At 37.3% G+C, this 15,862-nt stretch overlaps 1 protein-coding gene across 3 annotated transcripts in view; it reads left to right on the top strand.

The window, feature by feature from the left end:
* Positions 1–15,862, top strand: part of LOC116507394 (neurexin-1-beta-like) — a 114,467-nt gene that overhangs the window by 95,588 nt on the left and 3,017 nt on the right. For 2 of the 3 annotated variants that reach the window (XM_032215491.1, XM_032215493.1), the window contains exon 2: positions 5,482–5,560. In XM_032215491.1, coding sequence (XP_032071382.1) covers positions 5,482–5,560 — 79 coding nt within the window. Of the gene's footprint in view, positions 1–5,481; positions 5,570–15,862 lie in introns of all 3 variants that reach the window. The other variant, XM_032215492.1, reaches the window with a different exon arrangement.

Genomic DNA, 15,862 nt, shown 5'->3' with positions numbered 1-15,862 from the left:
ATCTGAGGGTTTTTTTTTCTTTTTCCTTTCTTTCTTTCTACTACAAGTCTCAGCAGCCAGTCAGTGAGATCAGCTTCACACTCAGTAAATTAAATTTAAATTACACAGTCTTGGTGAGAAAATTGCTCAGTTAATCTAGCCTCCTGAAATGAATTTTTTTTTCCACATGAACTCCATCCTAATTTTTCATACCCTGTTGTTTTCTGCTAGAAATCCAATCGTTTTATGTTACTTTATTTTTTTTTCTTTCTCTCTTTCTTTTTAAAAAACCAGATATTAGTTTTCAGCAAATTTATCTTATGGCTCAGGAATGTAATGTGTTCAGAATGGAAGAAAGAAGTGATAGCTAAATAGCTGCTGTTATTTTATTATATGGAAGGGGTTGGAAAAGCACTAAAAATCCAAACATTTGAAATATTATCCGTGTATTTTGCTACTTTAAATACTGCAGGAAGTTTAAACAATGAAATGTTTATAAACAGTATTGTAAATAAGCAAATGTACAATAAATTGTTTTATTCAAGAAAGTGTAGCTAATGGGGAGTGTGCAATCTGCTAATAATACATTGCAAGAATTAATACTGCTGACTAGTTGTGGTTGTAGTATTGGACTAGGTAGGAAATGACCAATAATTACATCCTTAAATTGCCTTTATCTCAATTAGCAATTTTGGTCTACTTCTCTGCCAATTTTCCTGATAATATTCTTCATTCCATTTATTAACCACCTGCAGTCAACCATAAATAATACAAAAAATATTCACAGCAAGCTATATGTCTAAAATATTACAATTAGCAGATGTATCAAAGAGGGGGGAGTTAGAAACCCTACAGTCTTTTTTTTTTCTTTTTTCCTACTTTTTTTGGTATTTTAATTCTTGTTAAATGTGCAAAATGGGAAGAAGACTGACTTCTATAGGGATCCTGTTCAAAGTCAGGTATAGATACTGTGAAGCTACTGCCTTTGAGTCTTTATAACCCTTTACTTTATGGAAGTGGATATTAGGATGTGGAAGTCAGATGGTAGATTCCAGCCCCAATGATACCTAAGATACCTAAGAGTATCTACTTCTAGCTTTTGCCCATCAGAGTACATCTAGCAGACTGGCATGGTCTGTTTCTCCTCAGTGATGCTGTGTCACCTTGTGGATCTTAGAAAGAATGTTCATCACTTCCTCCACAAGATTAAGTTGGCCCTAACCCTTTGGGCTTTCCAGGAGGCCGTGAAGACTTGGCTTTTCCCCTAGGCACTGGATTCAAAATGTTAGTAGAATCCAGCATAAGGATGTCTGTTGTGTTGGTAAGTGACATCAACTTGGTTCTATTCACTGATTTACATGGCAAGTTTTATTTTAGCTCAGTGCCCAGAGTTCTGTTGCTAAGTGGGTAGCTACATACTGTTGTTAAATAAATAAATCGGCATGTAAGTAAATAGTGATAAGTCCCATAGGGTTTTACAGATTAAAACCAGCACTTTGTACCTGAAAAACTGTGGAAAGCCAATCAGGACCTGTAATGTGCTCCTGGCAATGTGCACCAGCTAATAAATGGACCAATGCTTTCTGCACCAATTAAGCTGGTCCTCAGACACAAACCCAAGTGGAGCACATTGCAGTGGAATACCACAAGTGAACATGTGCTACACAAGTAAAGGCATGAGTTATTATTTGTTTTAATATAATATATAGTGGGGAAAGGATATTTTAGAATCATAGGGTAGGAAGTGACCTTGGAAGTATTTTATTCCATACCTCTAACCAGGGCAGAAACCCGCAGATTATCTCAAAGATTAGCTATCCAGACTTTGTTTAAAAATCACCAATAATGCAACACCCACAACTACATGAGGCAGGTGGCTATTCCAGTGCTTAATAACTCTCATGGCCAAAAGGTTCCTCGTGGTCTTGAGCATATATCTCTCTGTGTAAAGGCTTCCATCCATTGGCTTTGTCCTCTCTCAGGGAATACAAAGAATAAATTCACACTCTCTTCCATGTGACAACTGTTGAACTATTAGATGATTGCTATCATGACTCCCTTTAGTATTCTTTCCTTTAGGCTAAACATATCCACTTCTTTTAAATGTTCTTTATAGGATCTACCTTCCAAGCCTTCCATCATTTTTCTACTTTTCTCCATACTCTTTCTAGTACCTCAATATCTTTCTCATATTGTGGCTACCATATTACAGGTAAAGTCTGACCAGTGCAGCATAGAATAGAACTATCACTTCCTGTGATGTCAATATTACAATCTTGTACTGCATTACTGTGGATGCAGCACAAGATTGCATTGGCTCTTTTGACAACTGCAGTACACATCTAGGATTCTTGTATGTAGGGTTCCAGCAGGGAAAGAGTGGTTGTAAATAATTTTAAAAAAGTGTAATTTTTTTGTAATTACCTGCAAATTGTATTGTTTTGTGATATCTAAATTAGGACAATGTGTCTATATTAGACCACAGGAAAACAATGTGATAAACCTGCTTTTAAACACTCCCTTTAAAAGAAATCTAATTGAATTAAAGAAAAATACTACATAATGTTGACCATTCAGCCAAGAGAGACCTTAATTTATGGAGTATCACTTGATTCTGTCAATCTGTAGGTCATTCTACTACACAGAGCTGGAAAGGAGAGAGCTTTTAAATCTGCTGCTAATGAAAACTCTGAGCAGCTGCCCTGCAAATTATGATTGTTTATCATGGTTGCTACTAAAAATGACTAGCATTCATTTTTGCCAAATATATCTTTCATCCACCTTTTACCTTCCAATTAAAGAGGGCAAAATTAAAGCCCTAGCAAATGCTACACTGTGCTATATCATGAAGTTGGATAGTGTTCATTTCTGTGGTTGCTAGAAAGATAAAACAGGAATCAGATAAATCTGCAACTTCTTTTTATATCACAGGTGAAATGTGAAACAGTCTTGTACTTAATTAGATTGTTAATTCATTTAGTCTTGGATTGTCACTATCTTATGAATAACAAATCTCAGCGAACTTTTTATCTCTTCTCTGCTTTATCTCTAAGATCTTACAGGTTATGAATCTTTTTAAATATTTATATTTTATTGTGTTTTACTAATCTAAGTTAAATGTTATAAGTTATAGGTAATATATGTTGCTAGACCATATATGACATGCCATACACTAAATAAATAACAAAAACTGTTATAGTATTTTGCCATTAGTTTATTTCTCTCAGATTACTCGTTGAACACAAGTTGATAAAACCCAGTAGTAGCGGTTGCTAGTTAGAAATACTTTCCCTGTTTTCTCCCGAGAGAAATACCTATGCATGGATAGGAACAGGCATTGATCATTCTGGTGAAGGACTGCTTTAGGACATGAGTTAGGGAGTGCATTTCAGGATTCTCAAACATTATAATTTGGGGATTGCGTGTAAGGCTTGGGAGTCAAACACTATTTTAGAATGAGTCTTCTTTTTTTTCTCAGTGAATAGTTCCTGTCAATGCTTATGAGAAAAGATGGGCTCAAAAAGTCTTAGCTGTGTGATGTCCCACAAGGTTCATTCCCCCTGCTCTCTTCATTGTTTACATGAAGCTACCATTTATGGTGAGATCAATATCATCAATATTCTGATGATACCCATGCTGCATTACCCAGTCAAGGCCAGGCTCGAGATTCAGTGGAATCCTGACCCAATGTCTGGATGCTATGGAGGTTTAAGTGAGACAAAACAAGTTAAAATTGAACTTTAGCATGATGGGTGCACTCTTTGTCCAGTGGAGTTCTTTATCAGCTGCAATCTGAATTCTGGATTGTGTGGTAGTTCCTCTAAAGTGCCAGGTTTGTATTACTATTGTATGCCTCAGGAGCATTTTTTTCCAGCTTGAGTGCAGTTTTAGACCTACTTTGAGAGGGGTAAATGATGCTCTAATCTCTACTTGCTTAGACTGCTGCAAAACACTGTTCATAGGATTACTTTTGAGGTCACTTGGAAATTGAACTGATGTAAAATGTAACAGCCATTTCATGAGTAAGAGAACATATAACACCTGTTTGTAGGCCTGTATTGGCTTCTAACAAGTTTCCAGATTTAATTCAAAGTGCAGTTTTTAAACCCTTAAAGCCATATATGGCTTATCTCCAGGACCATTTTCTCCCAAGTACAATTCTTCATGTGAGAGATCATTAATAGCCCTTCATTTCTTGGAGAAGGAGAGCAAGACCTCCTGGAGAAGGGGACAGACTCTTTCCATGGGCTAGGTTGATGCCAACTCAAATGGTATTCCAAATATTGCTATTCTGAATTGTTTTTAGGGTCTCATCATACTAACTGCAAAGAGTCTTCTGTATGATTATGGTGTATACAAAATGGACATGCCAAAGAGCTTATCTGAATCTACTGAACCTGCAATGACATCTTGAAGAGCTTTTAGGATAGTTAATGAGGAATGAGTTTTAAAAAATATAGTGGGATTTTTACTACTACTGAAAACAAGTATGTAACAATTAAGCTGTAATGTATCTATGACTGCAAAGGGTGAGAGTTTTTCCTTGTCATTTTGCCTCTCACCTTGTTCCCTGTCCTATCATAGTTTGTTCCTCAAAAATGTAATTAGATAGCAAACACCTAGGAATGAAATGTTTTATAAACATTCCATAAAGCACCAGCACCACTGAAATTATTGGATTTATATCCCATCTTTATCCATGCTTATTAAAGGTGACATACATAATATCCCTACCTCCTATCTGTCCCAAAACAATTACTTTGTAATATTGATGGGTTTGGTCTGGGAGGGAGTGACTGACCAAAGTCATTCAGTCAGCTTTTATACATAAAGGAGGATTAGCCATCTCCTTAATGCTAGGTCCAGCACCAATAACCATTACACCAAACTCACTTTTCAAATGTTCTTTGTAAATGGGGATTTATTTTCTGACTGAGAATCAAAAATTGTATTCAGAGAGCACATATTAAAAAATCTGTTCAAGGTGTCAAAGTTCTTGGGAGTATTTAAGGGATATTTGAATCTCAGCATATTGCCTATTGAAATAATAATGCTTTAAAAACAGGAACTGAAAGGAATAATTTGGGGAGGCAGTCAATTCTATTACACTGTTCTATCACAGAGAAAGAGCAATTAGAATAATGTCAGGGGAAACCAGGTAGTCATGTAAGTGAGTTTTAGTTAAAATCTTTCCAGAGGGCTGTTGAGTAGCAAAAGGTTTCCAGCTGTAAACAGATGGTGCAGAAAAGAGAAAAACAAGAATAAGATGTTGTCATGGTCAGAGAGACAGAGAGCAACGCTGAATGTCTCAGTGGACTTGTGACATAATCTTTTGTTAGCTCTCAAATAAAAAAGGAGCTTACATCACCATTTAAAAAAAAGTCTCACAGAATGTTATGAGTTTCCTAGGATCAGTTATGATTGTGCCTGCAGAATCTTGACAGATGAGGACCGACTTGGAGCAGTTTGATTGATCCAATGGATTCTCTTATTTATTTGCAGACTACAGATGACATCTTGGTGGCCTCAGCTGAATGCCCCAGCGATGATGAGGACATTGATCCCTGTGAGACGAGCTCAGGTGGGTTAGGTTAGTCAACTTTTTATTACTTCCTTTTTATTTTTATTATTTGCATGCAGCAGTGATGAAAGAATATTTTATTCAGCCTGTGTTGATGATGAAGCAAAATTCGTTCTCTTGGGTCCCAGATAGGAATTGCAACGTAATTCTCTCTGTGTATATATGTCTGTTATGTATGAGAGAAAGAAAGAGAGATAAAGACTCCTACTAAAGTGATTATTGTCCTTTGGCTGGAAAAACCTAAACATGAGTGGGTGCCTATAACTATCAATATATATTAGAACATTTATTCTATTATTCCTCCTTTGAAAATATACTGGCTACTTAGGTTCCTTCTGTTGTTTTTATTAAAGATCTTCAAGGGCACCTAATTTATTATATGACAGTGGACCTATTTTAAGCAATATGTTCATTAAGGATTCTGTAGAAGAGATATCTAAAAAGCAGGGATTTTATGATTTAAGATTTGAGCCCTCCGAAATAAATAAAACGTATCTATGACTGACAAGACTTTCTGGTTGCCTGGAACTACATATTTCTGCTGAGCAGAAGGCATTTTGCCATGGAAGACGTCATAGATGTGAAACTGAAAATATACTAGATTTGCAGCCATACTATGAAATCCCAATAAGTATTATTTGTTTATGGTTATTGATAGATTTCTCTGTATGTAGGTAGATGTTAGAGCACACCATATAACCTGGTGAACAATTCAGCCATATTCAAATTACACCTGACCATCTCTGCTTGCAACTTATTTTAGGAGGAGGGTGAGAGGAGATTGAAATACATCCCTGAAAAGATTGATAATCACAAATGCCCATTCATAGCTTTGGCAGCAATGTGCATGGATGAGTGACTGACCACAACCTCTAAGATATACAGTTGTTTCCATTGTTAAGGTTTTATCATGGAGCTTCTTTTTAAAAGGACAGTTACGTTATCTGCAAGAGAAAATTATAAGAAGATTGAGAAATAAGACAAGAAAGGCATTTGCTTTGTGCAGCAATTTTGATATGTTTTTCCCATGGAGATAAGACCATTCCTGTAGAGATAAGATTGGCCCCCACTTTGACACAAAAACCTTGTAAAGATCTGAAGATGTGGTTCTGCCAGTGGAGACCTCGAGTGATACAGAGGCCCCAAAGTAGACTCCAGAGTGATATCCATAAAGTGACTGGGCTGATTATTGTCAGCAAAAAGTAGTGATTTATTGGTTTTTATGTAGGGGTTTTATCTTTGTAAACCACATGGAGTCACTATGAATGAATTGGGAAGCCATATAAATTTTCTAAATAAATATTTTCATTTTCCTCCATAATCCCAATGGCTTATACTTTTTTTAAAGGATCTTTGGTATACTACACATAGTGACATCTAAACCTACCTTATAGTCAGGATGTAGATCTCCTAGGCAGTTCCCCGGGGCTTCAGATGGACTTTTCCATCATCTGATTGGCCCTCTAGCAACTCCATGGGTTGAAATGAGATCATTCCTTCACTGAACTGATTGCTTCCCCACATTCTTCATTAGATTTTTTTTATAAAGACCAAGAAATATATTACAATTTCCTTACAATAGTTCACAGAGCACTATTACTTTCCCACTGAAGTGGTATCTATTTATATATTCACATTTGCATGCTTTCAAACTGATAGGTTGGTAGGGCATGGGGTGAGACAGGAACTCACCCCATCACATGGCACTCAGGTCTCAAACCCAACTGCTGGCTTTCCAACCAACAAGCCCAGTGTCTTTAACCACTGAGCCATCATGCTGCCCTATTGGAGTAAAGAGTAACTCATTTTGATCTAGAAGAAACATGGCAAATTTTTTGGATGATTAGGGAAGTCCCTACCATCTTCCTACCTTTTAATTTTCTGCTCTACTGTATTGTTCATATGCCATGTTTGAGCAAGTAATCCAACTCTGAAATTGTTATTTCTCACATTTTTTTCTAGGAAAAACAGATATTTATAAATATTTGTACATTAATAAATTTCCTGCTAGGATTGTTTTTCATGATTCATGAGGCCATTCCAAGCTCTGGGAATCAAAAGTACAAACATCTAATTTATTATACTTCAGTAGATTCCATGTATTGAAACAGCAAGAATATATTTATTAGACATACTAGTAAAAGCAAAAACTACCATTATCCATATTTCACATTTACTTTATTAGAGTTGTCAGGCTGAGAGCCAGAAAGTACTTCAGTGCTACTTGTATTTTGTTTTTATCGAATGATTCAAGGACATAGAATCAAATGCAGGTTTGTATTGCTACATCTGGAAGTAAAAGCTACATTTATTTACACATTTACAACTTCATGCACATTTTGTAACTGAAAATCTGACTGCCAAGTTAGATTGAGTTTCTAGAATAACTAGGCTAGAAGCTTGTCCAATGTATTGATTCCCAAGTGCCACCATTCCCATATACTTTTATATGTTCCAACAAGTTTTGACTAATTCATCAAAGCTGGGCCAGTCATACCTTGGCATTTTAGCCACACCCTGTTCCTATTGAATGCAATCACCTTTGTTCTGTTATTTTAGGGACACCCTTTCTTCCTCCAAATCTTGTGTTATGTACTTAGAGTTCTATATTTGTCCATTCACCCAAACACATGATGCAATGCTGTACATTATCATAATATAATGGCATTATGTAATGATTGACATATATTAGTACTATTATACTACTATATATTTTATTAGTTAATGTAGCTACACATGGTTCATAGAGTCCTAAAAATAGATGTTAAGAATTGTGAAATTTCAGTCTTCTACAAGTTAACTTATCCTTCTGTGTTGAACCAATTCATCTACCTACTTTGGAATAACACTTTGTTTGTGAGTTAAAGGTTATGAAGTCTATTAGCAACGGTTTCCTCCAAAGCCTTAAACAACATCCCCAATCATTATTTCCTTCTGTATTTAACTTGCTTCATCCCTCCTTCCCCCCTTCTTTTTTCCATGTCTTCACACATAGCTGATTCCCCTTGTTGCCTTCTGAGAAAATATCTCCTGAGAGGAGGCAGCATTTCTAGTGTTGCTGTACAGTGTTTCTAAAAGATATTTCAGCTCTGATATTTTGCCTCTGTGAAGAAATTTGAACTCTAGAAGATTAGCCATAACACAATCCTGCCCATGTGCCTTTCATTATTAAAAAAAAAAAACTGGCTGGCATATAGATACATTTGGAGGAGACAAAATCATGTACCCTTCCTATAAAGTCATATATCTAGAAGTGATGACAAAGAAATCACTGCACATTGAGAGGGGGGAGGGGAGAGAGAGAGAGAGAGAGACACTCAAGACCTAACACTTACAGGCACGCTGCTTTAGAGCAGCAGCTGGGTAAGAGTGGGGTACACTCTTCGTCTTTTTTGTTGTCATCACAAGCCGTGTTCATGTAGGTAAGTTGTCATGGATGCTTAGATAGTAATGCATTTATCTAATGTGAATGCTTATGGATAAGTATTTTAATGTATGGTTAAAAACTTAGTTAACATAAGGTCCACATCTATATTTCTATAATTTGCTGACTTATAGTTTAATATAGGTTGTGCTGATTTATTAATTTTGTTGATTTATTTAGAAGTAAGGCATAGTATCAGTCCCTGGGAGAAACAGTCTATCACGATTGTCACTGCCAGCATGTCCTTGTCTATCATCTCTGATTTTGCTTGCTGTGCACCTACCTTTCAATAAATAATGAATACAAAGATGTGACGTGCAAGAAATATAGGAAATGAAAATGTAATGGAGACTAATCAAGCAATGCATGAAACATTGAATCAAAATAAAGCCAGAATAAAAAGTGACCAAATCATATAAAGCACAGTTTACATGTGGGATACACAAAGAGATCACACAAACAGTATTTACACAGAGAAAAATCCAATCATACTCATGCCCATTCTTTGCTCTTAGATTTCAAACTTTCTACTCCTGTCTGTATGTACTCACTATGTAAGGAGAAGAAATCTGTAGTTCCTGCTCCTTGAGCACATCTCCTCAAATATGAGTTGAATAATAAGGATATATTCCAGTATTTGAGCATGGAAAGTGGTTAAGGGTAAATCAGCAGACTAGAAATAATTTATCTTATCTACAACCAAAGTCATTCCCATAGAGATAATTCTCAGTTCTTCTTCCTGATCCTGATATGATTGAGACACTGCTGTCATTTTTATATCATTGTATTATTTTCCATTGCAGATTTATTTCTTACATGTTCACTTTTCTTATTTGATAGACATGATAAAACCAGACTGATATGTGTACATTTTTGTTTCCTTTATGAATTGAATTCATTATGCATTCAACAGTGACCTTTTATTCCTGCTGATTATTTATAAAGATAACTATTAGAAGATCTTCAAAAAAAAATGTGAGTCTGAGATTCCTGATGGCGAAGTGTTTATAATGCAGTATTACAGGCTGACTCTGCTCCAAGCCAAGGGTTCGATCCGGACAGGGCTCAAGGTTGACAGCCTTCCATCCTTCCAAAGTCTGTAAAATGAGGACTTAAGTGTTGAGGGCAAAATGCTGACATTTTAAACTACTCAGAAAGTGCTGTAAAGCCCTATGGAGCGGTATATAAGTCTAGGTTCTATTGCTATTCCTCTAGTATTTTATAGATAATAACAAAGTATTCATTTATAGATAATCAAACATGTTGACAGGTTGAATTTTCAAAGCTATTTGAAGTGTATGCCAGCTTCTTCCCATAGATAGCATCAAATCTCTATATGATAGACTATATATTAGAGCAGATTATTAATCTATCTAGTCAAGATTGTTTAAAAACAGTAGCAGAAAGTTATTTCCATATTCTAGAATCAGAATTGGAAAGGTCACTGATGCCAACTCCTGTTCAATTCAAGGAATCTCGTTAATCCCTAACCCTAACCCTCATTGCCATGTTCTATGAATTCTTTTCTTAATCACCTCCAAAAAAGGAGAGACATCCACCTCCATAAATAATTCAGGTACCAAATACTCTCCCTATAGATTTAAAAAAAACATTCAATTGGAATCTGCCTCTCTGTAAATTCATTCCATTACAACAAATTAATATGTTTAAATATATGGTTCTAATTTCCAAAGTAAGCACAATGTGGTGTTTTAAGATACTTCTTTTATTAGGAATCAAACAGAAAGCTTATTTTCTTAGGAATATCAGCAATTCAAAAAAAATCTTCACAACTAAATGTTTTACTAGTGGATTAACTACAGAAAAAAATATATAGTAAATTCAGTTTTCCTTGGGTTAAACTTTCATTTTACTACATCAACAACATTTTCCCCTCCTTCTCTCTGTTACTTATATATACAATAAACCTAAAGCTGAAGTAAGCAGCAATTTTTTGCTGAGGTTTATATTCCCTTAGGGATAGCAGAACTAAAACAATATGGAGCTGAGAGAGAGCCAAAAAGAGTTGGAGCCATCAGTTACAGTATTTCATTCCTATTCTCTCTCTCTTTTCTCTTTCCCTTATTGACAGTCTTTCTCTTCTTTCCACACAGCAAGTTGCTGTAGATGGAAAGAGATCATTCCTACTAGGTATTTTTGCAGATTGTGCGTTTTAAATATACTTTTCAATGGAATGAAATGTATACATTGCCAATCCCTAGGCCAAAGGCAAATGGTGCAGGATTTTTTGTTGAGAAGCTGGGAAAGGTTTGGTTAATATTACACTTCTATGATAATCTGAAATTACTCCCGAATCCAGGGGAAATGTTCAATAAAAACAACAAACAAATACGTTCTATGACAGGAACGGGAATGTTTACCATTAGTAATGTCTGTTTAACACCCAATCTATCTCAGCAAAACAATAGATTTACCAAATGGTCTGTCCATACATAATGTCCTTGAAAAGGCATAGGTCCTACTACTTATCTGTTATGCTAGGAAAGAAGAGTGGAAGGGAACTGAATTCAGTTCTGCCTTTACCTTCAATAACTAAGTGTACAACAATTGCCCTCTCTAACAAGTTAAAGTTCCCACAAAAGCAAAGGTTTCTGTAACTACAATGTTCTACCATACAACACATTTATTTTCAAGCAATTTCCAATATGCTCTATGGCCCCTATGCATTTCCCCAATGTGTTCCATGTTCTTGATCATACACATCTCCAATGTTGCATGCTACTATTCAGGGCTGAAAAAAAGCAGTTGCAGACGATCTTTGCACTTTCCAGGGAGCATCTCTCAAGAAGCTGCAACTGCTCAAAATGTAGCAGCACAAGCCATAAATGGGCATCTCCCGATGGCCCATGTCTTCTGCTTTTTGTCTACCGCTATAATTTCTGGTTGTTGGGTCAGTACCTGTATCTGAAAGCCCCACAGATCATATTTACTCTTAATTACTTTCTATGGAGTCTCCCATCTGGACTTGGGATGGTCTAGCCCTGGGGTGTCAAACTTGCGTCATTATAGTGGCGTCACATGACATATTAGGACTTTCTCCCCCTTTACTAAACTAGGCATTGCAGCATGTGATGCATCTGGCCCATGGGCCAGGAGTTTTACAGCCCTGGTCTAGCCCATACACAGTACAGATATTCCTGTAGACAATGCCAAACTACTTGGCTGTGCTGCTCAATGTATGCTGTTCCTGCCTGCATCTTACATTCTGCCACTATGTGTGGAATTGTCTTTGAGGCCTCTCTGCATAGTCAAAAATCTGTAGAGATTCTCAGTCATGCAGGTCATGGTTGTCCCAAAGGTGCTTTGTTAGGAGGCAACTGGACTTTTTGTTTTTTTCTTATGAAGACGTTTCACTTCTCATCCAAAAAGCTTCTTCAGCTCTGACAGGACAGTGGACAATGGAAGGATTTATAACCAGCTGCACTGGTTACCTATTGGTCTCCGGATACGCTTCAAGGTGCTAGTCGTCACTTATAAAGCCCTACATGGTATTGGACCTGGGTACTTGAGAGACCGCCTCCTGCCGATTACCTCCCAAAGACCCATTAGATCCCACAGATTAGGCCTCCTCCGAATTCCATCGGCCGGCCAATGTCGGCTGGCAACCACCCGGAGGAGGGCCTTCTCTGTGGTTGCTCCGGCCCTTTGGAACGATCTCCCCGTGGAGATTCGGACCCTCACCACCCTTCAGGCTTTCCGTAAAGCCGTCAAGACCTGGCTGTTCCAGCAGGCCTGGGGCTGCTGAGTCCCATCCCCTACTCGAATGGGTATGCGTGTTGAGACCTTTTAGACTGTTTTGTACTGTTGTTTTTGTGGTTTTCCTTTTTGTATTGTCCTCCCCCACCCTCCCTTGGTTTTGTTAGCCGCCCTGAGTCCCTCGGGAATAGGGCGGCATACAAGTCGAATAAAACCTTCAAACCTTCAAACCTATATCCTTTGCAGACAGCTGGTAACCTGATCCTTTTAGAGGGTCGTTGAAGCACTTGGAAGTTTATCTGTGTCCTCAGGGTCACCTGAGTAGTGCTCCTGCTTCCTGTAATCCGCAATTTTTTTTTGTCCTCTGGAAATCCATTCCTACTCCCACACCATTCCAAGGGTGTTCATCTAAAAAGGTGTTCCAGGGGATTTCATCCCCTCTCTGCATAGTCTCTACCTTGTGTCCTGTCTGTAGTTGTAAGGTAGACTCTTGCTTCTATGCATCTGATGCTTAGTGCCTGTTCTTATGCTGCTATGATCAGTGCCTTAGTGTTATCTTGTACTCCAGGTCTTTCCAGCATTACCTATTTATACAATGCAATGCAATGCAATGCAATACAATACAATACAATACAATACGATAGCAGAGTTGGAAGGGACCTTGGGGATCCAATACCCTGCCTAGGCAGGAAATCCTATACCATTTCAGACAATGGCTATCCAACATCTTCTTAAAGACTTCCAGTTTTGGGGCATTCATAACCTCTGGAGGCAAGCTGTCGAACTGATTAATTGTTCTAACTGTCAGGAAATTTCTACTCAGTTCTATGTTGCTTCTCTCCTTCATTAGTTTCCACCCATTGCTTCTTGTTCTACCCTCAGGTGCCTTGGAGAATAGTTTGACTCCCTCTTCTTTGTGGCAAACCCAGAGATATTGGAACACCCCTGAGATATTAGAACATTATATCAGCAATCAATCATCACTTTATATTCCCTGATTCAAAATGCTAATTTCCAAAATCACAAATACTAATAAGAGGTGGGGGGAGATTTTGTAGCTCCCAGTTCCTTTTTTAAAAACATAAAGAATAATTCCCTTTCATAAGACTTAAATCTATCTAGTACCATAATTTTGCCCCAACTCTATTTAAAGATTTCAATAACAGTAAAATCATCAGAGGATATATATTGCAGACATGTAATGCTAAGAAGTCCTGGAGTATAACTGTCCAAATGAAATGAAGTTTAGATAAGGTGATAAATCTCAGAAAACTTTTTAGTATCCAGCTGTTCCCAGATTGAAAGCCTACCAGAGATTCTACTAATAAGAAATTCCACTCATACCTCCATGTAAAAAGTTGATGAGTAAATAGGCAGAGAAAATGTATGTAATCTTGTGAATAATTTTCTAATCCCCCCATTTCCATTTGATATATGCAAAAGCATGAATATGAACCAAGAAAAGGTCTTAAACTGTATTTTTGTTAAAAGCTTTTGCTAATCTCAATTCTCAAACACTCCAGGAATCTGCAATTCCCATTTTCTTTTCACAGCATTAATGAACAATGGACATTGGCAATAGTCTTTTTTTTTCCTCCTGAAAGAACTGCCAAGAATTATAATAAGCCTGTAATATGTAGTGGAAAAGTCTAAACAAGAGTAACTGTTCTGCATAAGTTATTTCATGGCTACAGAAATGCAAACAGGAATACAAAATCAATCCCGCCCAATAGGGTCTACAATATAATTCAGAAAGTTGCATAATAGTGGGAGCAGAGAGAGAACACTGAATGAAAACAAGTGCAGCATACCCATCTCACTGATGATATGCAAAATAGCGCACTGTAGACAGACTGCCTGTTTAATAGTATTTCCATTCCACTCTCAGAAACTAAATTGTATGATTTTCCACTTACCCTCAGCCAAACCATCCACACAGCCAAACAAACAGCTTTAGTACTTGCAGGTGTTCCTTTCTATCAGTCACAAGAGATTCTTTCCAATCTGTTCATTTGATCATCTTAAATCTATAGAACTGGACTAGTTACCAGTTTTTCATCTGCCATTGCTTGGACAATAATAAGGTACGATATTATTTTGGTTTCTTTTCAACATACAATAAAACAGTCTTTTAAATAGTGTCCTCCCTCCCCCAGAGTAATAAAGATATGCTGGCAGGCACTGCTCAGTATTCATTGCATTTCTGTCAGGAAGTTATTAGCAATCCTTTTTAAGGAATAAGTTTTAACAGGCTGAAAATATGTTTGCATTCAGGAAACTATGAAAATGATTTTGCCAACATGTCCTATCACCCACATTACAAAATAATTATCAATTACAAAGTTTTCTATTTCTCAGGAAAGGCTATAACAGTTTAATCAAGTAGAAAACCAAAGTAGACTGCTGTTTTTAAACAGATGTTTTGTGAGCATCCTGTGAGCAAATTTAATCAAAGTCTGATTCAGACTTGCTTGACAGTTTAATGGCTGCAGCAAGGTTCATATAACTTCAGTTATAGTGCATTCATTGAAGTTAAGCATTCAAGTGTATGGGCTGGATAATATAAGTGTAGACTTACTGTGCCACTGGAGCAGTGGTGGGTTCCGGATCCCGTTGCAACCAGTATGCTGCAATGGGGGCTGACATCTACCACGTGAACGTGTGCAGCAGACGCGCAGCGTACATGTGTACTTACCGCCTACAGCGCTCCAGCTGCTCGGAGCATCGTTCAAGCACCATACACTCTGTGCGTGCACGCAAAAGCCCCAATCAATTCAAATAGCGGTAAGAAGAGCGGGCAGGGGGGCCCTCCAGAGCACCGTACCGGAACGGTACCTGGTGCTCCCAGCAGACACCGGTACGCCCGGTCTTATGCCACCACTGCACTGGAGTAGCTCTAACATCACAGAACAGCTTCTCAAGAATGTTGAAAAACTGATAAAATTTACAGTTTATTTCAGACACATGAAGAAAAACTCCAGGTGGCATAACTGGCACTAAAGAGACTAGTTTCTTCTTTATATATTATGTATCTTATTATTTATGGCAACTATGTTTTCCCATCTTTTCAATAAAAGTAATACTCAAGTAGGGGCATCTGCAGATGCTCTACCCCTTTGAAATGGCATGCATTGTCACGATGTATGTGTAGAAAAGGGAGG

Source organism: Thamnophis elegans, chromosome 4, assembly GCF_009769535.1.
Source record: "Thamnophis elegans isolate rThaEle1 chromosome 4, rThaEle1.pri, whole genome shotgun sequence".
In the NCBI taxonomy this organism is placed as follows: Eukaryota; Metazoa; Chordata; class Lepidosauria; order Squamata; family Colubridae; genus Thamnophis; species Thamnophis elegans.
This window is presented reverse-complemented; position numbering and strand designations above follow the sequence as displayed.